Below are 25,670 nucleotides of genomic sequence, written 5' to 3' on the forward strand. Positions count from 1 at the left end.
CACACAGACAGACACCTTTTGTAGGCCTGAAAAGCCTATTGCATTTTTCAAAATGGTAATTTGGAGCAGAAGGTTGAAGCTCAGCTTTATTTAGTTGAGGGCAACACCAGGGAGGGGCAGAAGCCGTTAGTAGGCCCTAACCACCATTTTTTTTTTAAAACCACATAATGAGAGCCGGAAGGTTGAAGCTCAGCTTTATTTAGTTGAGGACAACACCAGGGAGGGGCAGAAGCCGTTAGTAGGCCCTAACCACCATTTTTTTTTTTAAAACCACATAATGAGAGCCGGAAGGTTGAAGCTCAGCTTTATTTAGTTGAGGACAACACCAGGGAGGGGCAGAAGCCGTTAGTAGGCCCTAACCACCATTTTTTTTTTTAAAACCACATAATGAGAGCCGGAAGGTTGAAGCTCAGCTTTATTTAGTTGAGGACAACACCAGGGAGGGGCACACAGACAGACACCTTTAGTAGGCCTGAAAAGCCTATTGCATTTTTCAAAATGGTAATTTGGAGCAGAAGGTTGAAGCTCAGCTTTATTTAGTTGAGGGCAACACCAGGGAGGGGCAGAAGCCGTTAGTAGGCCCTAACCACCATTTTTTTTTTAAAACCACATAATGAGAGCCGGAAGGTTGAAGCTCAGCTTTATTTAGTTGAGGACAACACCAGGGAGGGGCAGAAGCCGTTAGTAGGCCCTAACCAAAGTTGAAGGCCAAATGCAGTTTAATTTCTGATACTATAGGCCGAAAGCCAGAAGGTGGAAGTTCCGATTTAGACAGTGGAGGACAATTTGAATTAGGGACTGCAGACAGACTTAGTAGGCTGTCCCCTGTGGACCATGCATCCACCACATTAACCCATTGCGCCGTAATGGACACGTAATCTTCCGTGGCCATGCCTACAGGTCCATGCGTCTGTTGTCAGGTGCACCTTTGTACTCACAGATTGCCAGAGTGCATGGACAATGCGGTCTTCTACATGCTGGTGGAGGGTTGGGATGGCTTTTCTCGCAAAAGAAGTGTCGACTGGTTAGCTTGTAGCGTGGTACAGCGTAGTCCATCATGGCCTTATTAATAGTAAATAAAATATATAACTAGGCTCTATGAACTTTTAAATAGGTTCCAGGGGTACACGGGCAGCATTGGTGTGGTCAGTGGAGGAGTATTGCAAGTAGGGGCTGCAGACAGGCTATCAAAGGCCTAAAATAACAAACAGTAGGCAGTCATGGCAGTTTTACATCGGTTACATGGATACACAGGCAGGCACTCCAGGCAGCATTGTGGTCAGTGGAGGAGTATTGCAAGTAGGGGCCGCAGACAGGCTATCAAAGGCCTAAAATAACAAACAATAGGCTCATGGCAGTTTTACAGCGGTTACATGGATACACGGGCAGGCAGCTTGGTGGTCAGTGGAGGAGTATTTAAAGTAGGGACCGCAGACAGGCTTCAAAGGCCTAACATAAGAAAATGGGCTGGCTGTAGGCACTTTATAATTGGTTCCAGGGGTACACGGGCAGCAGTGGTCTGGTCAGTGGAGGAGTATTTAAAGTAGGGACCGCAGACAGGCTATCAAAGGCCTAACATAACAAACAATAGGCTCATGGCAGTTTCACAGCGGTTACATGGATACACGGGCAGGCAGCTTGGTGGTCAGTGGAGGAGTATTGCAAGTAGGGGCTGCAGACAGGCTATCAAAGGCCTAAAATAACAAACAGTAGGCAGTCATGGCAGTTTTACATCGGTTACATGGATACACAGGCAGGCACTCCAGGCAGCATTGTGGTCAGTGGAGGAGTATTGCAAGTAGGGGCCGCAGACAGGCTATCAAAGGCCTAAAATAACAAACAATAGGCTCATGGCAGTTTTACAGCGGTTACATGGATACACGGGCAGGCAGCTTGGTGGTCAGTGGAGGAGTATTTAAAGTAGGGACCGCAGACAGGCTTCAAAGGCCTAACATAAGAAAATGGGCTGGCTGTAGGCACTTTATAATTGGTTCCAGGGGTACACGGGCAGCAGTGGTCTGGTCAGTGGAGGAGTATTTAAAGTAGGGACCGCAGACAGGCTATCAAAGGCCTAACATAACAAACAATAGGCTCATGGCAGTTTCACAGCGGTTACATGGATACACGGGCAGGCAGCTTGGTGGTCAGTGGAGGAGTATTGCAAGTAGGGGCCGCAGACAGGCTATCAAAGGCCTAAAATAACAAACAATAGGCTCATGGCAGTTTTACAGCGGTTACATGGATACACAGGCAGCTTGGTGGTGAGTGGAGGAGTAGTGCAAGGAGTGTCTGTCCCAGTACTCCCAAAATATAAATAGATGTTAATGTCTCGCAAAACAACCAAAACAAAAAAAAAAGGTGGCATACTTAGGTACAGGGGTGGGCTCATCTACTGAGTTTCTGACATAGTAATTTGGCAGTAACTATTTAATGGTGCCAATATAGGACACAGACACAGACTACTTTAAGTTGCATCATAGATGTCTACAAATTTGTATTGTCAGTGCCAGACATTGAATGATGTCAGCGAATAGACTAAAGATTGGTGGAGCTGTGCGACATAATTTTGCACGTGGTAGAGCACATTTTGAGCTGGGGTAGGGGGGAACTCTCTTGAGGCCGGCGGGACCGCCCCAGGGCCCCTCATGTTACAACGGTGTGTCTGACGTTGGGTGCGCACCACCACCGCCAGAGACACTACATTGTACTATGAGGGACCCAGTAGCAATGCCGTCAACCAAAAGCGAGCACACCCACCTCTTCAGACAAACAGCAGTCTCACGGGTGCTTGCGCCAAGTCGCGATACCACGGCCCCGTGTGGGGAGTTTTGCCATTTAGGGAGGTGTAAACATGTCGTATGCTGTACAATCAGCTGCAGCAAATTAGACATTAGAAAAGTAATTCACAGGCAAGAGCTTTTCATAGGAAAGCTAGGTGTCGGCCGGGCAAGGTGGGGCAAAAGATTTCGAAATCCAGTTGTGGTTCATTTTAATGAATGTTAGATCGTCAACATTTTGGGTAGCCAGACGAGTCCTTTTTTCGGTTAATATTGAACCTGCAGCACTGAATACTCTTTCTGATAGGACACTTGCTGCCGGGCAAGCAAGCTCCTGCAATGCATATTCTGCCAATTCTGGCCAGGTGTCTAATTTGGAGGCCCAGTAATCAAATGGGAATGACGGTTGAGGGAGAACATCGATAAGGGATGAAAAATAGTTAGTAACCATACTGGACAAATGTTGTCTCCTGTCACTTTCAATTGATGCAGCAGTACCTGTCCTGTCTGCGGTCATAGCAAAATCACTCCACAACCTGGTCAGAAAACCCCTCTGTCCAATGCCACTTCTGATGTGTGCACCCCTAACACTCCTAGTCTGCTGCCCCCTGGAGCTCGTGTGAGAACGATCACGTGCGCTGTGTGCTGGGAATGCCTGAAGCAAACGGTCAACAAGAGTTGATTGTTTGGTTGCTAATATTAGTTCCAAGTTCTCATGTGGCATAATATTTTGCAATTTGCCTTTATAGCGTGGATCAAGGAGGCAGGCCAACCAGTAATCGTCATCGTTCATCATTTTCGTAATGCGTGTGTCCCTTTTTAGGATACGTAAGGCATAATCCGCCATGTGGGCCAAAGTTCCAGTTGTCAAATCTCCGGTTGTGATTGGTTGAGGGGCAGTTGCAGGCAAATCTACGTCACTTGTGTCCCTCAAAAAACCAGAACCCGGCCGTGACACGCAACCAAATTCCTGTGCCCCCGGGAAAGGTTCGGCATTAAAAATATACTCATCCCCATCATCCTCCTCGTCCTCCACCTCCTCTTCGCCCGCTACCTCGTCCTGTACACTGCCCTGACCAGACAATGGCTGACTGTCATCAAGGCTTTCCTCTTCCTCTGGTGCAGACGCCTGCTCCTTTATGTGCGTCAAACTTTGCATCAGCAGACGCATTAGGGGGATGCTCATGCTTATTACGGCGTTGTCTGCACTAACCAGCCGTGTGCATTCCTCAAAGCACTGAAGGACTTGACACATGTCTTGTATCTTAGACCACTGCACACCTGACAACTCCATGTCTGCCATCCTACTGCCTGCCCGTGTATCCTCCCACAAATAAATAACAGCACGCCTCTGTTCGCACAGTCTCTGAAGCATGTGCAGTGTTGAGTTCCACCTTGTTGCAACGTCTATGATTAGGCGATGCTGGGGAAGGTTCAAAGACCGCTGATAGGTCTGCATACGGCTGGCGTGTACAGGCGAACGTCGGATATGTGAGCAAAGTGCACGCACTTTGAGGAGCAGGTCGGAGAACCCAGGATAAGTTTTCAATAAGCACTGCACCACCAGGTTTAAGGTGTGAGCCAGGCAAGGAATGTGTTTCAGTTGGGAAAGGGAGATGGCAGCCATGAAATTCCTTCCGTTATCACTCACTACCTTGCCTGCCTCAAGATCTACTGTGCCCAGCCACGACTGCGTTTCTTGTTGCAAGAACTCGGACAGAACTTCCGCGGTGTGTCTATTGTCACCCAAGCACTTCATAGCCAATACAGCCTGCTGACGCTTGGCAGTAGCTGGCCCATAATGGGACAACTGGTGTGCAACAGTGTCATCTGCCGATGGAGTGGTTGGCAGACTGCGTTCTGTGGAAGAGCTGTAGCTTCTGCAGGAGGACGAGGAGGAGGAGGAGGAGGGGGTGCGAACGCCTACAGCCAACTGTTTCCTAGACCGTGGGCTAGGCACAACTGTCCCTAAATTGATGTCGCCTGTGGACCCTGCATCCACCACATTCACCCAGTGTGCCGTGATGGACACATAACGTCCCTGGCCATGCCTACTGGTCCATGCATCTGTAGTCAGGTGCACCTTTGTACTCACAGATTGCCTGAGTGCATGGACGATGCGCTGTTTAACATGCTGGTGCAGGGCTGGGATGGCTTTTCTGGAAAAAAAGTGTCGACTGGGTAGCTCGTATCGTGGTTCAGCGTACTCCATCAGGGCTTTGAAAGCTTCGCTTTCAACTAACCGGTAGGGCATCATCTCTAACGAGATTAGTCTAGCTATGTGGGCGTTAAAACCCTGTGTACGCGGATGCGAGGATAAGTACTTCCTTTTTCTAACCAGAGTCTCATGTAGGGTGAGCTGGACTGGAGAGCTGGAGATCGTGGAACTTTCGGGTGTGCCGGTGTACATGGCAGACTGAGAGACGGTTGGAGACGGTATTGTTTCCGCCGGTGCCCTAGATGCAATATTTCCTCCTACAAAACTGGTGATTCCCTGACCCTGACTGCTTTTGGCTGGCAAAGAAACCTGCACAGATACTGCCTGTGGTGCGGAAAATGGTGGCCTTACAGTGACGGAAGGGATGTTGCGTTGCTGACTAGCTTCATTGGCCGAGGGTGCTACAACCTTGAGGGACGTTTGGTAGTTAGTCCAGGCTTGAAAATGCATGGTGGTTAAGTGTCTATGCATGCAACTAGTATTTAGACTTTTCAGATTCTGACCTCTGCTTAAGCTAGTTGAACATTTTTGACAGATGACTTTGCGCTGATCAGTTGGATGTTGTTTAAAAAAATGCCAGACTGCACTCTTCCTAGACTCGGATCCCTTTTCAGGGATTGCAGACTGAGCTTTAACCGGATGGCAACGCTGTGCTCCAACAGGTTTTGGCTTTGACACGCGTTTTGGGCCAGATACGGGCCCGGCAGATGTAACCTGTTGCGATGTTGATGCCTGCTGCGGCCCCTCCTCCACCTCCGCTTCTGAACTACTGCCGCCTGCACCCTGTTCCCCCAATGGCTGCCAATCGGGGTCAATAACTGGGTCATCTATTACCTCCTCTTCGAGCTCGTGTGCAACTTCGTCTGTGTCACTGTGTCGGTCGGTGGTATAGCGTTCGTGGCGGGGCAACATAGTCTCATCAGGGTCTGATTGTGGATCTGTACCCTGAGAGGGCAATGTGGTGGTCTGAGTCAAAGGAGCAGCATAGTACTCTGGCTGTGGCTGTGCATCAGTGCACTCCATGTCAGAATATACTTGTAATGGGCATGGCCTGTTAAATGTTTCACTTTCTAAGCCAGGGACGGTATGTGTAAAGAGCTCCATGGAGTGACCCGTTGTGTCGCCTGCTGCATCCTTCTCTCTTGTTGTAGTTTTTGCTGAGGAGGACAAGGAAGCGACTTGTCCCTGACCGTGAACATCCACAAGCGACGCGCTGCTTTTACATTTACCAGTTTCGGAAGAGGAGGCAAAAGAGCTAGAGGCTGAGTCTGCAATGTAAGCCAAAACTTGCTGTTGCTGCTCCGCCTTTAAAAGCGGTTTTCCTACTCCCAGAAAAGAGAGCGTTCGAGGCCTTGTGTAGCCTGACGACGAAACTGGCTCCACAGCTCCAGACTTAGGTGGAATATTTTTATCCCCACGACCACCTGATGCTCCTCTACCACTACCATCATTACCAGCTGACAATGAACGCCCACGACGACCTCTTGCACCAGACTTCCTCATTGTTTTAAAATCTTAACCAAAGTAACTTTATTTGTTGCTGTCAAACAACTTACACGGTGAGCTATAACTTCAGTATGATTTCAATATCCCTTAACAGGTTGGTGAGACCACAAGGAAAATCAGGCACAATGTTACACACTCTGTTTTCTGTGGCACAAAATCACAGAGATGACACACACGCAGGACTGTCACTCAAGCACTAATGTCAATATTAATCTCCCACCTAATTTATTTTTTTTTTTTTCTCAGGGAGACTTTAGAAACCAAATAATATTAAAAAAAAAAAAAAAAAAGGCTTTCTATGGCCCACAATTAGAGAGAGAGAGGTGGCACACCCAGGAGTCAAGACTGGCACACAAGCTGAGAGGGCAATATTACTCTCCCACTGTTTTTTTATGTATTTTTTGTTTTTTCAGGGAGACTTTAGAAACCCAATAATATTTTAAAAAAAAAATAAATAGGCTTTCTATGGCCCACTGAATGAGAGGGAGAGAGGTGGCACACCCAGGAGTCAAGACTGGCACACAAGCTGAAAGGGCAATATTACTCTCCCACTGTTTTTTTATGTATTTTTTGTTTTTTCAGGGAGACTTTAGAAACCCAATAATATTTTTAAAAAAAAATAAATAGGCTTTCTATGGCCCGCTGAATGAGAGGGAGAGAGGTGGCACACCCAGGAGTCAAGACTGGCACACAAGCTGAAAGGGCAATATTATTCTCCCACTGTTTTTTTAGGTTTTTTTTTTTTTTTCAGGGAGAATTAGAAACCAAATAATATTAAAAAAAAAAAATAAATAGGCTTTCTATGGCCCACTGAATGAGAGGGAGAGAGGTGGCACACCCAGGAGTCAAGACTGGCACACAAGCTGAAAGGGCAATATTACTCTCCCACTGTTTTTTTATGTATTTTTTGTTTTTTCAGGGAGACTTTAGAAACCCAATAATATTTAAAAAAAAAAATAAATAGGCTTTCTATGGCCCACTGAATGAGAGGGAGAGAGGTGGCACACCCAGGAGTCAAGACTGGCACACAAGCTGAAAGGGCAATATTACTCTCCCACTGTTTTTTTAGGTTTTTTTTTTTTTTTCAGGGAGACTTTAGAAACCAAATAATATAAAAAAAAAAAAAAAAAATAGGCTTGCTATAGCCCACTGAATGAGAGATAGCACACACAGCAGTGGCACACAAGCCCTGACTGAGGCCAATATTTTTCTCCCACTGATTGATGTAGTGTTTTTGTGTTGAGGTAGAATTTAGAACACAAATCACGGAAAAAATAAATAGGCTTTCTATGGCCCACTGAATGAAAGGGAGAGAGGTGGCACACCCAGGAGTCAAGACTGGCACACAAGCTGAAAGGGCAATATTACTCTCCCACTGTTTTTTTATGTATTTTTTGTTTTTTCAGGGAGACTTTAGAAACCCAATAATATTTAAAAAAAAAAATAAATAGGCTTTCTATGGCCCACTGAATGAGAGGGAGAGAGGTGGCACACCCAGGAGTCAAGACTGGCACACAAGCTGAAAGGGCAATATTACTCTCCCACTGTTTTTTTAGGTTTTTTTTTTTTTTTCAGGGAGACTTTAGAAACCAAATAATATAAAAAAAAAAAAAAAAAATAGGCTTGCTATAGCCCACTGAATGAGAGATAGCACACACAGCAGTGGCACACAAGCCCTGACTGAGGCCAATATTTTTCTCCCACTGATTGATGTAGTGTTTTTGTGTTGAGGTAGAATTTAGAACACAAATCACGGAAAAAATAAATAGGCTTTCTATGGCCCACTGAATGAAAGGGAGAGAGGTGGCACACCCAGGAGTCAAGACTGGCACACAAGCTGAAAGGGCAATATTACTCTCCCACTGTTTTTTTATGTATTTTTTGTTTTTTCAGGGAGACTTTAGAAACCCAATAATATTTAAAAAAAAAAATAAATAGGCTTTCTATGGCCCACTGAATGAGAGGGAGAGAGGTGGCACACCCAGGAGTCAAGACTGGCACACAAGCTGAAAGGGCAATATTACTCTCCCACTGTTTTTTTAGGTTTTTTTTTTTTTTTTCAGGGAGACTTTAGAAACCCAATAATATTTTAAAAAAAAAATAAATAGGCTTTCTATGGCCCACTGAATGAGAGGGAGAGAGGTGGCACACCCAGGAGTCAAGACTGGCACACAAGCTGAAAGGGCAATATTACTCTCCCACTGTTTTTTTAGGTTTTTTTTTTTTTTTCAGGGAGACTTTAGAAACCCAATAATATTTAAAAAAAAAAATAAATAGGCTTTCTATGGCCCACTGAATGAAAGGGAGAGAGGTGGCACACCCAGGAGTCAAGACTGGCACACAAGCTGAAAGGGCAATATTACTCTCCCACTGTTTTTTTATGTATTTTTTGTTTTTTCAGGGAGACTTTAGAAACCCAATAATATTTTTAAAAAAAAATAAATAGGCTTTCTATGGCCCGCTGAATGAGAGGGAGAGAGGTGGCACACCCAGGAGTCAAGACTGGCACACAAGCTGAAAGGGCAATATTATTCTCCCACTGTTTTTTTAGGTTTTTTTTTTTTTTTCAGGGAGAATTAGAAACCAAATAATATTAAAAAAAAAAAATAAATAGGCTTTCTATGGCCCACTGAATGAGAGGGAGAGAGGTGGCACACCCAGGAGTCAAGACTGGCACACAAGCTGAAAGGGCAATATTACTCTCCCACTGTTTTTTTAGGTTTTTTTTTTTTTTTCAGGGAGACTTTAGAAACCAAATAATATTAAAAAAAAAAAAAAAAAAAAAAAAAATAGGCTTGCTATAGCCCACTGAATGAGAGATAGCACACACAGCAGTGGCACACAAGCCCTGACTGAGGCCAATATTTTTCTCCCACTGATTGATGTAGTGTTTTTGTGTTGAGGTAGAATTTAGAACACAAATCACGGAAAAAATAAATAGGCTTTCTATGGCCCACTGAATGAAAGGGAGAGAGGTGGCACACCCAGGAGTCAAGACTGGCACACAAGCTGAAAGGGCAATATTACTCTCCCACTGTTTTTTTATGTATTTTTTGTTTTTTCAGGGAGACTTTAGAAACCCAATAATATTTTTTAAAAAAAATAAATAGGCTTTCTATGGCCCACTGAATGAGAGGGAGAGAGGTGGCACACCCAGGAGTCAAGACTGGCACACAAGCTGAAAGGGCAATATTACTCTCCCACTGTTTTTTTAGGTTTTTTTTTTTTTTCAGGGAGACTTTAGAAACCAAATAATATTAAAAAAAAAAAAAAAAAATAGGCTTGCTATAGCCCACTGAATGAGAGATAGCACACACAGCAGTGGCACACAAGCCCTGACTGAGGCCAATATTTTTCTCCCACTGATTGATGTAGTGTTTTTGTGTTGAGGTAGATTTTAGAACACAAATCACGGAAAAAATAAATAGGCTTTCTATGGCCCACTCAGTGAGAGATGGCACACACAGGGATGGCACTGTAGCAGAAATGCCAATCTTAATCTCCCACAAAAAAAAAAAAAAAAAAAAAAAAAAACTGTCCTACAATTACTATCTCCCTGCAGTAATGTAAGCCAGGTATGGCAGGCAGCAATAGGAGTGGACTGATGCACAAATTAAATAAAAAGTGTGGACAAACAAAAAAGATAGCTGTGCAGAAAGGAAGGAACAAGAGGATATGTGCTTTGAAAAAAGCAGTTGGTTTCCACAGTGGCGTACACACAGCAATACAGCTATCACGGAGCCTTCTAGGGCAGCCCAATGAGCTACAGCGCTGAGGGGAAAAAAAAAAAAAAATAGCTTCCACAGTCCCTGCACACCGAAGGTGGTGTTGGACAGTGGAAATCGCTGCAGCACAAGCGGTTTGGTGGTTAGTGGACCCTGCCTAACGCTCTCCCTGCTTCTGACGAAGCGGCAGCAACCTCTCCCTAAGCTCAGATCAGCAGCAGTAAGATGGCGGTCGGCGGGAACGCCCCTTTATAGCCCCTGTGACGCCGCAGACAGCAAGCCAATCACTGCAATGCCCTTCTCTAAGATGGTGGGGACCAGGATCTATGTCATCACGCTGCCCACACTCTGCGTTCACCTTCATTGGCTGAGAAATGGCGCTTTTCGCGTCATTGAAACGCGACTTTGGCGCGAAAGTCGCGTACCGCATGGCCGACAAGCACAGGGGTCGGATCGGGTTTCATGAGACGCCGACTTAGCCAAAAGTCGGCGACTTTTGAAAATGATCGACCCGTTTCGCTCAACCCTACTTGTAACCACCGCCAGTTTAAGTAGACAATGCGTACTATTATTATGAAAGTCCTTGTCTCGTAACCGTTGGTGCACTATACCATTAACATCATGTGCTACAGTTTTTTTTTCTATGAAATAACATGTAATTTATTATTTTCTACACAATAACTAAACCAATGTACAGGGTTCATAGTGATTAAAGGGAACAAAGACCTCCCACCGCATACCACAGGCACCAGTGTCTCAGCATAGGTGGGAGAGGGAACGAAACCAAGACATCTTTCACAAAGCTCTTTTCTTAGATCTTCCTGTCTACAGATTTTACAGAAGTGGGGAAGAAAGAGACTTCTTCATCGGGCTTTATTTACAAATTTAGAGGTATGATCATCAATATCATTCATTTTGTATTGTTGTAATTATTCTTGTTATATTGTTTTTTTTAATTTTTCATAGTCAAGAAATATAATATTTATAAATGTAAGGATAATAATTCATGTCTGGCTCCATCTTTGGTTTAAATATTCTCAGGTCTTGTAATCTGTGTCCTCGGAATCATTTGATAATGATGTTTAAATGCATTATTAGAATAGACGCCGCTGGATGTTTTACGTATACAATATCTGTATAAACACATTTTTATGTCATAACCTGACGCTTTTACAGAGATGAGCGCAGCTAATTCCTACAGAAGCACACTGTCTCTTTTACATGTAACGCTCCCTCTTTGTTTAAAAAAAAGAGGTTCTTCAGAAGTTGCAGTGCGTATTATACAGATTCAACAAAAAATCAGCATAGTCATAAAACTATCAGAAATAAAAATACAATAAACGTCATATCATATCAAATATACACATATGAGTAAAATGAGGACTCAAATAGAAGCATCAGTAGTGGGAATGTATCAGGACACAAAATATCAGTATGTGAATACAGGCAAGATAAAATAATTCCAAAGTCTATAAAAGCACAAAAATGTGGGGTCATCAGTATATGGAGAGAGACCATATTACAGCACCAAAGTTCGGGTCCACATTGACTTCTATGGAGTTTGGGTTCAAGTTCAGGTACAGTTCTCGTATCCGAACCGAACTTTGGACTAAAGTTTGCTTGAAACCGACAAACTCAAATATCTACGGGTCCGATCATCTCTAGGCCTGACAGCTCACTGAGCAACCACTATTGTGCTCAGCCCATAGCAACATGCATTACCACATCAGATCATTTATACAGGGTTCCATATTGTATTGTCCATACAGTGATCCACTCCTGGACCACTCCGACACGCGTTTCGCATGTCCGCTTCCTCAAGGGGTGAGAATGTGTGTTATCTGTTGTCTGCTGCAGCAAAACATCATAATTAAAACCTCATATACTGCAAACCTTTTTCGAAAATGAGAGTATTTCCTATCAATCACTAACAGAAAGGAAGCTTCCCTCTACACTTGAAAAAGAGGTTATGCAGCAGGTGAAGTGTGCAGCATAAGGAACCTACTGCTATAAATGATAAGGAATATAAAAGTCCCTCATGTGATCTGTATGAATGTCTCAGCCCCATGCTTTTACCTGGTAACAGAATTGCCAGATTGCTAATACTCGCATAATTTACAGTAGGACGGTCATTAATATATTAATATAATATTTTTCTATCACTGGTACACAACTACAATTGTGAAGGTAGCACTTATTAAGTCCTTCATGACAGGGACATTTTTAATATCTGCCCTTTCATTTTTTTTTTCTTCTCCTTCAAAAAGCCATAACCTTTTTTTTTTCTGTCCATATAGCCATATGAGGGCTAATTTTATGCTGGCCGCATTTGTATTTACAATTATACAATTTATTTTTACCATAAAATGTAATAAATCACATTAAAATATTCCAAGTGGGGTGAAATAGTGAAAAAAGCCTGGAATCCCACCCTTGTTTTTGCGGGTTTTCTTTCTATGGCATTCATTCAATGGTAAAAATGACCTGGTAAGAGGATGGATTCTCCCAAAAAATGTTATTGCCCCACAGGAGAATTTAAAGAATAACAGTCATTTGAATTGTTTTTTTCTTAAATAAAAAGTACACACGGAAATGAGAAAGTTTGTGTTATATCTCATCAAAGAAATCTGCTTCTTTCTCTTGCAGGATTGATTTTTCACCCTCAATTTATGGGTAAAATCTGTCAAATCTGTATTCAGCCAAACAGATTTTCCCATTACTGAGATATGAGGTGACACTTGGTGCTTATAAGATTCTATGAAGATGTGAGGAGGGAGCTACAGCAGACACCGGCATTGTGCCGCAAGTAGGATGAATGTACCATGGAAACAACTCCTATCTTCAATTTCAGTAATGGGAAAATCAGTAGTTATCAAAGATAGAATTTGCCCGTGATCTAAGATTTTTTAGAATGAAAGAAAAAATATAAAACCTGGAATAGGTGAAAAATACTGAAGTGGTGCTCGTGTTTCTATACATAGCTCGCAACCATTCCAGATTCAGCAGGACTGTCCCGACAGCTTTTGTTCCAGCTTCTATGCTCACCTTTTTTCTCTCAGATTTCGTCTTCCCCCTCGGGGGCGGGGCTGCTCTCTGAATAAATTAAATTGGTTATTATTATGTTTAACTCTACCCAGGACACAAACTCTTGTCTCCAGGCTGTTGCTCTATACAGGGTCCACAATGATGTAGGAGAATTTGGTAATCTTGACCTCTATTGCAGGCAATGAACCAAGAAGCAGGCTATACATGTGCATAGAAATACATTGTGTATAGCAATATATCTCTATGGTCTCTGTATACTGAGGTGAAGAGACATTTTTTTTTTGTTCTTATAAATGTAGTAAAAATAATAATAAGCAATTACAAAAATATGATTTTTTTTCTGTGAGTCTCTCCACGTCTTGAACTCTTTCATGATATACGCCGTACATGTACTGCTCATGTCAAGTCTCTCCCTTTGATGTGGGCTCTGACAGTGAGCTCACATCTTTCCCGGCACATGTCAGCTGATTTGAACAGCTGACATGTGCCAATAACAGCCGTGGGTGGAATCGCAATCCTTCCTCGGATGTTAACCTGTTAAATGCCGCTGTCAATCTCTGACAATCTCAATCTAATAAATGCGTCTTTTCTGGGCAGCTGGGAGCTGATATTTTTAGGCTGAGGAGCCAATATCTAAGGCCCCTTATCAGTCTGAGAATACCAGCCCCCAGTTGTCTGCTTTAGCTTGGCTGGTTGTCAAACAATATTTATTTAATTTATTTTTTTTAAAGGCATAGGAACACTTCCAGTGTTGATAACCAGCCTTGCTAAGACTGACAGCTGAGGGTTGCAGCCCACAGCTGTGGTAGTCTCTCATCAGCCGATGCCTGCAGACCTGCGGTAAGCTTTTTACCGTGGATTACAGTCACAGCTGCGGAGTCACGCTGACATCTGACAAAACGCAGCAAAAATGCACCAAGTAAAGCAGAAAAATCTGCAGTTTAAACCCCTTAACTGCCTGAGCTTTTTTTATTTTTGCGTTTTCGTTTTTCACTCCCCTCCTTTCCAGAGCCATAACTTTTTTATTTTTCTGTCAATATGGCCATGTGAGGGCTTATTTTTTGCAGGAAGAGTTGTACTTTTGAATGACACCATTGGTTTTACCATGTTGTGTACTAGAAAACGGGAAAAAAATTCCAAGTGCAGTGAAATTGCAAAAAAAAAGTGCAATCCCACTCGGTTTTTTGAGGGCTTTTTTACTAGGTTCACTAAATGCTAAAACTGACCTGCCATTATGATTCTCCAGGTTATTACTAGTTCGTAGACACCAAACATGTCTAGGTTACATTTTATCTAAGTGGTGAAAATAAATTCCAAACTTTGCTATAAAAAAAAAATTGCGCTATTTTCCGATACCCGTAGCGTCTCCATTTTTCATGATCTCGGGTCGACGTTTTTAATTATTCAATTTTGGTGCAGATACGTTCTTTGGATCGCCCGTTATTAGATTTTAATTCAATGTCGCGGTGACCAAAAAAACGTAATTCTGGCATTTTGATTTTTTTTTCTCGCTACGCCGTTTAGCGATCAGGTTAATTCTTTTCTTTTCTTGATAGATCGGGCGATTCTGAATGCGGCTATACCAAAAATGTGTAGGTTTGATTTTTTTTATTGTTTTATTTTGAATGGGGCGAAAGGGGGGTAATATGAACTTTTATATTTTTTTTATTTTTTCATATTTTTAAAAACATTTTTTTTTTTTTTGTTGCCATGCTTCAATAGCCTCCATGGGAGGCTAGAAGCTGGCACAACTTGATTGGCTCTGCTAAATAGAGGCGATGCTCAGATGTAGTAGAAATATAGCATTGCGATGAGCACCGACCACAGGGTGGCGCTCACAGCAATCAGGCATCAACAACAATAGAGGTCTCAAGGAGGCCTCTGGTTGTCATGCCGACACGCCGTTAATCAAGTGACGGGGGTCACCGGTGTGTGCATTTCCATCCGGATGGCCAAAAGTGCTTGTTAAATGCCGCTGTCAGAGTTTGACAGCGGCATTTAACTAGTTAATAGGTGCGGGTGGATCGCGATTCTGCCCACGGCTATTGCGAGCACATATCAGCTGTTCAAAACAGCTGACATGTCCCGGCTTTGATGCGGGCTCACCGCTGAGGCTTGCATCAAAGCGGGGGTTCTGCCATCGGACATACTATTCCGTCCGATGGCAGAAAGGGGTTAATGCAGTGTTTTTACACCCCAGAAAGCAGGTTTTGGCTGCAAGGGAAAAAAAATTGCTGCCAAATGTGGTGTGAACTTAGCTGGCATCTCACCTCATGACATAATAGGCTGTATTGTTCTGAAAGGCACTAAAATCTTGCACATGCACCCCATACCGGCGCATGCACCCCATCTAGGCACATGCAGGGTATTCCCTGCTGCAATTAAAAGGCTCATTGATATACAGAGAAGGTCAGTGAGGCTGTAACTACCAAGTAAGGCCGAGGTCACACTTGCGTGTGCAATGCGAGAAACTCGCGCGAGTCTCTAACATCAATACCCGGCACTGCCACCGGCACTCAGGACCAGAGCGCGTGGTTGCATAGAAATACATGTGGCTGAACGCTCCGGTCCCGAGTGATGCGAGAGACTGGCGTAAGTTTCTCGCATTGCACCTGCATGTGTGACTCTGGCCTAACTGTCTCTCTTCTCAGGGGGTTAGGGCTCATTCACATGTCAGTTTTACTCATACAACTGCTCTTTTACAGATAGCACTCATACCTATGAAAGCCTATAGGCCTGTTCACATGTTCGTGGTTTTTGCGGACCGAGCAAAATCATGGCGACTTGTCTAATGTGGATCCGATTGTGCACATTGGTGCAAGTCTATGAGTTCATGAAAAAAAAAAATTGGACAGCTCAAGTATGCCATTCGTTTTTCACTTTCAAATAAATAGGAGAAGATGGAGAAAGTTTTCTTTTTTTTTGTTTCTCATCCGAGAAAAACTGCGGATACTTTCAATAAACTCTGATGGTAAAAACAGATACCCAGATTGAACGCTGATGAAATTCTGATTAAAAAAAACACACGACGTGAATGAGCCCTTAGTCTATTATCCTATGGAAGGGAATCAGAATAAGCTGAAAAAGACCTGGGTATATGGGTGGATGACAAACTCACATTTGGTGGCCAGTGTCAGGCAGCTGCTACAAAGGCAAATAAAATAAAGGGATGCATTAAAAGAGGCATAGATGCTCATGAGGAGAACATAATTTTACCTCTATACAAGTCACTAGTGCGACCACACTTAGAATACTGTGCACAGTTCTGGTCTCCGGTGTATAAGAAAGACATAGCTGAACTGGAGCGGGTGCAGAGAAGAGCGACCAAGGTTATTAGAGGACTGGGGGTCTGCCATACCAAGATAGGTTATTACACTTGGGGCTATTTAGTTTGGAAAAACGAAGACTAAGGGGTGATCTTATGTTAATGTATAAATATATGAGGGGACAGTACAAAGACCTTTCTGATGATCTTTTTAATCATAGACCTGAGACAGGGACAAGGGGGCATCCTCTACGTCTGGAGGAAAGAAGATTTAAGCATAATAACAGACGCGGATTCTTTACTGTAAGAGCAGTGAGACTATGGAACTCTCTGCCGTATGATGTTGTAATGAGTGATTCATTAATTAAATTTAAGAGGGGACTGGATGCCTTTCTGGAAAAGTATAATGTTAATAATAATGTTAATGAATAATGTTGATCCAGGGAACTAGTCTGATTGCCGTATGTGGAGTCGGGAAGGATTTTTTTTCCCCTATGTGGAGCTTACTCTTTGCCACATGGGGTTTTTTTTTTGCCTTCCTCTGGATCAACATGAACTAGATGGACTTAAAGTCTTCCTTCAACATTAATAACTATGTTACTATATTACTAATCACAGCCCATTGATAAGAGTGCTGCAGTTTCTGGGAGAAATAAAAAGTTATTTTTTATATTTTTTGAAAAACCCTTTAAACTGTTATACAATAACTGTTTCATGCATCACTTAAGAATTATCTAAATTAATGCACCAATTTTATTATTGAACCCACATATATCTGATGCCAGCAGTATGGCAATGTGCAGTCGGCTACACGTCGCTCATGTATTGCACATTACAGTGCATTAATCGTAGCTTTATGGTGAAGTTCATACTCATCCAGAAAAAGATAAAAGATTAAACGTTCAAGAATTTTACTGATGCAGAACAAATATATCAAGCTTTTCTCCTTCCCACAGCACTGTGCTCTGCTCCAGTGAATAATACGGTTCAAGTATTTCAAAATATTGTCTTTATATATAACTTATTATTATTATATATTAGGAGACATTGTATGCTGTAACGAATTCTGAATTGATTATTTATGATTATTAAAGGGGTTTTCTGGTTTTGCAAAACCACTGTTCCCCCGTTTAAAATACAAACAGGCTGTCCTTACTCACCCTTCCCAGGTCCACCGCTGAGTTTGTAATGCTGCCCCCAAAGCCTGGTATCGTCTGCAGCTCTGAAATCATGTCAACAGAGCTACAGCCAATCAGTGAGCTCACAGCTTGTGGCAGAGCCACCAAGCTCACTGATTGGCTGCAGTGCTGTCAACATGACGTCAGCACTGCAGACAATAACAGTCATCAGGAGCAACAGTGGAGACTCAGCTCTGGACCTGGAGAGGGTGAGTAAGGCTCAGTTAGTTTTTTTAAAAAGCAAGCTGTGCTAGGGAGAGGGGTTCTGTTGGTGGTGTATTTACAGAGCCAGTTGAAGAGTTTTCTTTTTCATTTTATATGTTATTTTATTTTACTTTTCCTATGTTTATTGTCTCCCGTAATCTGTACAAATCTTTTGAGAAACAGACAGAAATCATTTTCAGTGGGTAAATAATAACTAATAATGTGGTTGCATAAGTGTGAACACCCTCTGGGAGATGTGATTGTGTTCAGAATTAGACAATCACATTTAAACTCATGTTAAAGGAGTGGTCTGAAGGCGAAAGTACAGTTTATCTAATTTCCTATCCATTTGATGCCATAATTTAAGCTATTTTCTAATATACTTACTTTAAAAATTCCCTATCTGCTAGGCAATTTTTTTTTTTTACTCCCGGTTTGATGAATGAAGCGTCATGAGAGCCTGGGGCAGAGGCTGCGGTCAGTTCTGCATCCCCTGCCACCTCGCTGAAACAAAGCAGCATCAGTGACACTCGTGTCAGGCCCTGGGCTAGTCCTTGCTCAGTCCCTGGGCTAGTCCTTGCTCAGTCCCTGCACGGTGCGATAAGAGTTCTGCAGTAATGGGCGATGTGACAATACCTGGCAGAGACCTGCGGGGACGGCGATGATCTCCTAAAGGCCAGGTATACTAACACCGCTGTGTTGGGGGCTCAGTACTGCAGATCTGTGAAGATGGTCAGGAAGTGCCATAAATCTGGCATTATGTTGAACTGGATGTCCCTCAAAATTTAAAAAAAAAAAAGGCAAGAAGAAAATTGATCCAGGAGAATAAAGTAGCAATCCTAAAAGTCAATGTAAAACCTCTAACGAGTCTTGCCCATAAATCTTAAGAAGCCAAATCTCCTATCCAGCCACATCAAACATGAGTCTGCAATGCCTGACTTGGCTTCTTATCCTAAGCGATGGTGCAAGGCTCATTAACCCCTTCCCAACATATGAAGTACCAGTATATCATATTCTGCGGGTGCTTCCCTGAAAAATGGACGTACCGGTATGTCATGGCGGTGGGCTGTTTAACTGTCTATATGCCACGATAAATAACAGTTGCAGCATTTAAAGGGCTATGAGAGGGAGGGGGTTCCCTTTCCCACCCAATCGGCACGGGGGCCCGATGGTTGCCATGTCAGCATGTCACCTAGTGACCTTCTGATCTGGCAGCTATGGTGGCCTGTTAAACCATGCCAGGAGCATGTGGTAAAAGGCAATCTGTCAGTGTGAGGGTGCAGACAGACTGCCGTATTACTCGCACGATCGCACCTCAGACTGGCCATCCGCTCCCCTGACCTGAGAGTGATAGCATGTATTTCTATGCAGCTGTCACACTCAAGTCAGAAGAGCCGATAGTCCAAGAATTGCAATGCGATCCTCCAGCGAGTAATACGGTCGCTGTAATCGTACTGACCCGAAGAATAATGTTGCCTTATCAATTTTAACCACATGGTAAATGGCAAAAAAACCAAGTTTTGAATTGCTGGATTTTGTTCACTGTGCCTCCCAAAAATCAGAATAGAAATTGATCTAAAAATGTTATCAAAATGTCACCAATAAAAACATCAACTCATCCCACAAGAAACAAGCCCTCACATGAACCTGTGGGCTGAAATATAGAAAAATGATAGTTCTCAAAATGTGGCAATGCAAAAACTTTTTTTGTTAAAAAAAAGCATTTTTTAGTGTTTGTGATAGCAGCCATACATAAAAACCCAATATAAATCTGATATAATTGTAATCACACCGTGATATATTAAGGTTAGTCAATTCCAACTACGTCAAGAAGAAAGGCCAAACTGAACCTCCTAAACAACAAGAAGAGAGAAGACAAGAAATGGCCATTGTACTTGGTACGCTCCCGGACAGTTGGTTAAGATTCGGACAAGCTGTAGTAATACCAGCAATTCCTGCAGTGGAGCCGCCATCTTTGTGAAGTCTTAAATAAAGCTGTGGTAGTAGCCTACAAAATCAAGAAACTTACAGACTTCCTGGATGGTGCTTGGCACTGTCCAGTCGCAGATAATCGTCACCTTTTCTGGATCTGGAGACATTCCTTCTGTGCTGACAACATGTACCAGATACTGAACCTTGGGTTTCAGCAAATGGCACTTTTATGGCTACACTTTCATTCAAAACGTTGCCAGGGATTCAAACACCTCAGCAAGATGTTGCAAGGGTTCCTCATAGGTCTTAAAATAGATGATTATATCATTCAGATCCAAGGGGACAGTTTCAAAGTTCTTATGCCCCAAGTAGCACTCCTTTAATCTTTGAAAACTTCCCAATGTGTTGCACAGTCCGAGCGGCATAACGCTGTACTCGAATAGTCCCATTGGTGTTGTGAAGGCTGTCTTCTCCTTGTCAGCTTCAGCACCTGGAACCTGCCAATACCCACTGGTCAAGTCCACAGTAGAGAAATACCTATCTTCACTAAGCAGCCAGAGACTCCTCAATGCAGGGTAATGGGTATGCATTTTTATTAGTAAGTAACATTGTTAATTTTTCGGTAGTCCACACACATGCGGATGCTCTTATACATCTTTTTAACCAAAACCAAAGGGGCAGCGCAGGGACTATAGCCTTCCCTAATCACTCCTGCTGTTGCTTCTCTCCTAAGGCTACTTTCACACTAGCGTCGGGCACTGCATGTCGCAATGCGTCATTGTAGAGAAAAAACGCATCCTGCAAAGTTGCCCGCAGGATGCGTTTTTTCTCCATAGACTTTTATTAGCAACACATTGCGACGCAGTGACACACGTTGCAACCGTCGTGCAACGGTTGTGTCGTGTTTTGGCGGACCGCCGCCACAAAAAAACGTTACATGTAACTTTTTTTGTGCGTCGAGACCGCCATTTTCGACCACGCATGCGCGGCCGAAACTCCGCCCCCTCCTCCCCGTACCTTGCAATGGGGCAGCGGAAGCGTCCTAAGACTGCTTCCGCTGCCCACGTCGGGCATTTTTTTCACAGTATGCGTCGGTACGTCGGGCCGACGCAGCGCGACGGCCCCGTACCGACGCTAGTGTGAAAGCAGCTTAACATATCTTGTACCTGTTTGTAATTTGAAGTGGGAAATGGTCTGTATTTTTCTTTTGATGGCAGGTTGGTCTCTGTGGGTATGTGATGTTGGATGAAGCTTACTCTACCAAACTCAAGGGAGTGTTTGCGGAATACATGACCAAACTCTTGTGCTACACTCAGAACACCTTTTTTATCATGCTGACACATAGTGATGGCACCAATTTGCAACTCCGGACACCTTTTTTTTTTTAAGGACCCTGGATCATCATTGACACATTCGAGAGTTAGTGGTTCGGAAGCACTGACTGCATTAGTGCCCATCCTACTGTATATAGCATGGCTATCGTGGCGTACTGGGGCAGGTGGACCTCCTCCTCCCCACAGTTCAGTACCTGTACTGGGACTCTTCCCTTGCATATGTTTGCCACTCGGAGTGCTGCAGGGATGGTGAGCATCCTAATCGAATACAATGGCTCGAGTAGAGCATCATAATCTCTACCTCCTATACCTAAAGTATTCAGACCCCTTTAAATTTTTCACTCTTTGTTTCATTGCAGCCATTTGGTAAATTCAAAAAAGTTCATTTTTCTCATTAATGCACACATCTTGACTGACAAAAAAACAGAAATATAGCAATTTTTGCAAATTTATTAAAAAAGAAAAACTGAAATATCACATGGTCATAAGTATTCAGACCTTTTGCTCAGACACTGATATTTAAGTCACATGCTGTCCAATTCCTTGTGATCCTCCTTGAGAGGGTTCTACTCCTTCATTGGAGTCCAACTGTGTTTATTTAAACTGATAGGACTTCATTTGGAAAGGCTCACACCTGTCTATATAAGACCTCACAGCTCACAGTGCATGTCATGAGAATCATGAGGTCAAAGGAACTGGCCAAGGAGCTCAGAGGCACGGTTGTGGCAAGGCACAGATCTGGCCAAGGTTACAAAAGAATATCTGCAGTACTCAAGGTTCCCAAGAGCACAGTGGCCTCCATAATCCTTATATGGAAGAAGTTTGGGACCACCAGAAGTCTTCCTTAGACCTGGTCGTCCAGCCAAACTGAGCAATCGTGGGAGAAGACCTTGGTGAGAGAGCTAAAGAAGAACCCCAAGATCACTGTGGTTGAGCTCCAGAGATGCAGTAGGGAGATGGGAGAAGATTCCACAAAGTCAACTATCACTGCAGCCCCCCACCAGTCAGGCCTTTATGGCAGAGTGGCCCAATGGAAGCCTCTCCTCAGTGCAAGACATATGAAAGCCTGCAAAGAGTTTGCTAACAAACACATGAAGGACTCCCAGACTATGAGAAATAAGATTCTCTGGTCTGATGAGACGTAGATAGGATGAAAACCTCTTAAAGAGTGCTCTGGACCTCAGACTTGGCCAAAGGTTCACCTTCCAACAAGACAATGACCCTAAGCACGCAACTAAAATAGGTGTTGCTTCAGAACAACTCTGTGACCATTCTTGACTGGCCCAGCCAGAGCCTGACCTAAACCCAATTGAGCATCTCTGGAGAGACCTGAAAATGGCTGTCCACCAACGTTCACCATCCAACCTGAAGGAACTGGAGAGGATCTGCAAGGAAGAATGGCAGAGGATCCCCAAATCCAGGTGTGAAAACTTGTTGCATCATTCCCAAGAAGACTCATGGCTGTACTAGCTCAAAAGGGTGCTTCTACTCAATACTAAGCAAAGGGTCTGAATACATACAGTATGACCATGTGATATTTCAGCTTTTCTTTTTTATTCAGTTTGCAAAAATTACTACATTTCTGTTTTTTTCAGTCAAGATGGGCTGCAGAGAGTACATTTATGAGAAAAAAATGATCTTTTGAATTTACCAAATGGCTGCAATGAAACAAAGAGTGAAAATTTTAAATCGGTCTGAATACTTTCCGTACCCACTGTAAATCTCATTACACCTGTTAAGTCTCCACAACAAGATACATAACCTCTTAGAGAGAGATACAGCACCTCATCTGCACAGGTCTGTAGAGTGAATTAACTGATAGAGTTGTGTGATTACAGTCGCCTCTGCACATTTTCAAGCATACAGATTCCACTATGTTATATGGGTATGACCACAGCAATGAACTAGCAAGTGAAAGGGATAGGGAGAGGGGAACTACTACACCATCATTTCATAATGGGCTTGCAGAAAAAAGTGTACTGGTAACAGGACTGCAGATATGATCTTTTAACTTTTTTCAATTACTTTTAGTTCCCTATCAAGTCCAGTGTAAAAATAACAAATTGAGCTGTCAACACAAGGTCCGGTGCTGCCTCTCCACTGCTGCCCCTGGTCTTTGTTGACATGCTGAAGCAGTGATGTTACTAGGTTCAGTGACAAAGTAGACAGCTGTGAGAAAGTAATGCTCAATTTGTTATTTTTATACTAGGCAGGCCAGGAAACTCATGCTAATTAATCACAGGAAACCTCTTTAGGCCACATTGACATCAGTATTTGCAAGCCAAAACCAGGAGTGGGTGAAAAATGCAGAAGTGGTGACGTGTTTGTATTATGCTTTTCCTTTGATTGTTTCACGCCTGATATTGGCTTACAAATACTGATGTATAATATTGACCAAATACTGAACAAGTTTCAGCGTTTTTTTAATGCAAATTTTCATCTGCTCTTTACATTAGCAGCAAAGCCTGAGATTTCAGAAATCTCATGCACACACCTTGTTTTTTTGTCATCAGTATTTTGTGCTTTGTATGTTTTTTTGCACAAAAGAGCATGTCACTTCTTTCATGTTTTTTTCAGCTTTTTTTCAGAGTTTTTCACCCAGTGACATGAATTGGTGGTGAAAATATGCAGCAGAAAATGCAGGTATCAGGTTTTGCTACGTTTTTGTGCCAAAACCTGATTCTGTAGAATAGGACTTTTTTCCACTAAACTTTAACAGCATGCACAAGAGACAAATCTAGCATGTCAAAAACACAGCAAAAAAACCCCCCAAAAAGAAAGAAAAAACAAGCAAAACCTGTTTTTTTCTGCAGCTTCTTTCCTGCCAAGAGATCAGGCTTTTCCGCATTAAAAAAATGCTGGAATTACGCCAAGTGTGAACTTACCCAAAAGATACTGCATATGAGTATCTAAGACCACTGGAAAGTTTTCATTTTTTGATCATTAATGTTCTTACAACTAATGACTTTATTCTCTGTATGTTCTTACTTTATTTTTGCAGGCTTCCTCTTTGTTCACTGACTACCTCCGGAAGATGATGTTCATCTTGCTGCTCCTTGTGTGTAAGATGGGAATGTTAGTGGCTCTTCTAAGCAGCACAGACCCAACAGTTACTGTTTCCAAAAATCTAACAGAAGAAAAGAATATTACCGACACTCAGTGTGGAGAGCAATGCAATGTGAAATGTCATCTACAGAACCAAAATTTAGACGTCTTACCATCTTGTCTTCCTACAAATACCGAGGACTTGAATTTGAATTTTAACAATATAACTGTAATTCGGGACCAAGATGTGGTTTCTCTTTCTAAACTTCGCATTATGTCTTTATCTCACAACCGAATCAAAGAGATTAACTGGAAAATTCACGTATTGGCTGAACTGGAGTCACTGGATCTAAGCAATAACCAGTTATCAGTCGTACCAAAGTGCCTTATGTTGAAGAATCTCACAAGGCTATCGCTTGCTGAAAATCCCATATTGCTCATCCATCCATTTGCCTTCTCCAGCTTTCCAAGCTTGTTTTTCCTTAATTTATCTTTGACATTGATCGGAAGCGATTCATCTGAAGACATTGGTGGGTCATCATTTGGGTTTAATGGAACAGAAGCCCAAAAGGGTTCACTAAAGTCACTCCAATTACTTGATCTAAGTGGTACATACATTAGAAGAGGTGAGTCAAAATGATAAGCGAAAATCAAAAATTATTTAGTAAAAGTACTTAAATGGTTACCTTTGCTAATAATATGATATTGTACCTGTATTTCTACGAGCTTCTTTCTACCATGAGCAAATGGTTCCCCCTCAAAGATTGATGGATCTCACAGTCCCCCCACAAAGTATAATAGCTTCCACAGCCCCCATACAATATGATGGCCCATATCCCAGCACACATTATGACAGCCTTCCACAGTCTTCTCCAGGGTATTATGGCCCCCACAGTCACACACAGAGTATCATCATCCCCTAAAATCCCACACAGAGTTTGAGCACTCCCCACAGTCCCACGCAGAGTATGATTGAACCCACAGCCCACCCCCACACACAGTAAGATGGAACCCAAAATCCAACACAAAGTATGATGGACCCCACAGCCTCCCATAAAGTATGATGCTCCCCACAGCCTACATGCAGAATGTCTTCCAAAGCCCCCATACAGTATTATTACTCCGCAGCACATATAGTTTCAGTAAGCCAGGAGGCATAAACTGTTAGCTAAATGTTGACTTTTAAATGTATGCGTTTGTTCTTCAGTTGGTCAAGAACCATACACTGTTGTCATATGAGACTTAAATGTTGATTTTTTTATATTTTTGAATGGCTAATGTTGCCTCTTATATCAGCTTATTGTCTGCTATCTTTGCAAGAAAGTGATGCAGGGTCATTGAACAATGGATGTTTGCTTAATATGTTGAATGACCATTGTGTGGGTCCTGTGGCTTGTTGAGTTGCAAAACAGATGAGTAAAAAATATGCAAATTGATTAAA

General features: G+C 42.8%; 1 protein-coding gene across 3 annotated transcripts in view; it reads left to right on the plus strand.

Annotated features, from left to right (window-relative positions):
- Window positions 1-10,966: 10,966 nt before the first annotated feature.
- Window positions 10,967-25,670, plus strand: part of LRRN4 (leucine rich repeat neuronal 4) — a 29,422-nt gene continuing 14,718 nt past the window's right edge. Inside the window, exons 1-2 of one of the 3 annotated variants that reach the window (XM_077282646.1) lie at window positions 10,967-11,117; window positions 24,186-24,855. In XM_077282646.1, coding sequence (XP_077138761.1) covers window positions 24,219-24,855 — 637 coding nt within the window. In that variant the 5' untranslated portion in view covers window positions 10,967-11,117; window positions 24,186-24,218. Of the gene's footprint in view, window positions 11,118-17,829; window positions 17,924-18,577; window positions 18,599-24,185; window positions 24,856-25,670 lie in introns of those variants that run through there. The other 2 variants (XM_077282645.1, XM_077282647.1) reach the window with 2 other exon arrangements.

This window comes from Ranitomeya variabilis, chromosome 2 (assembly GCF_051348905.1).
Source record: "Ranitomeya variabilis isolate aRanVar5 chromosome 2, aRanVar5.hap1, whole genome shotgun sequence".
NCBI classification, from domain to species: domain Eukaryota; kingdom Metazoa; phylum Chordata; class Amphibia; order Anura; family Dendrobatidae; genus Ranitomeya; species Ranitomeya variabilis.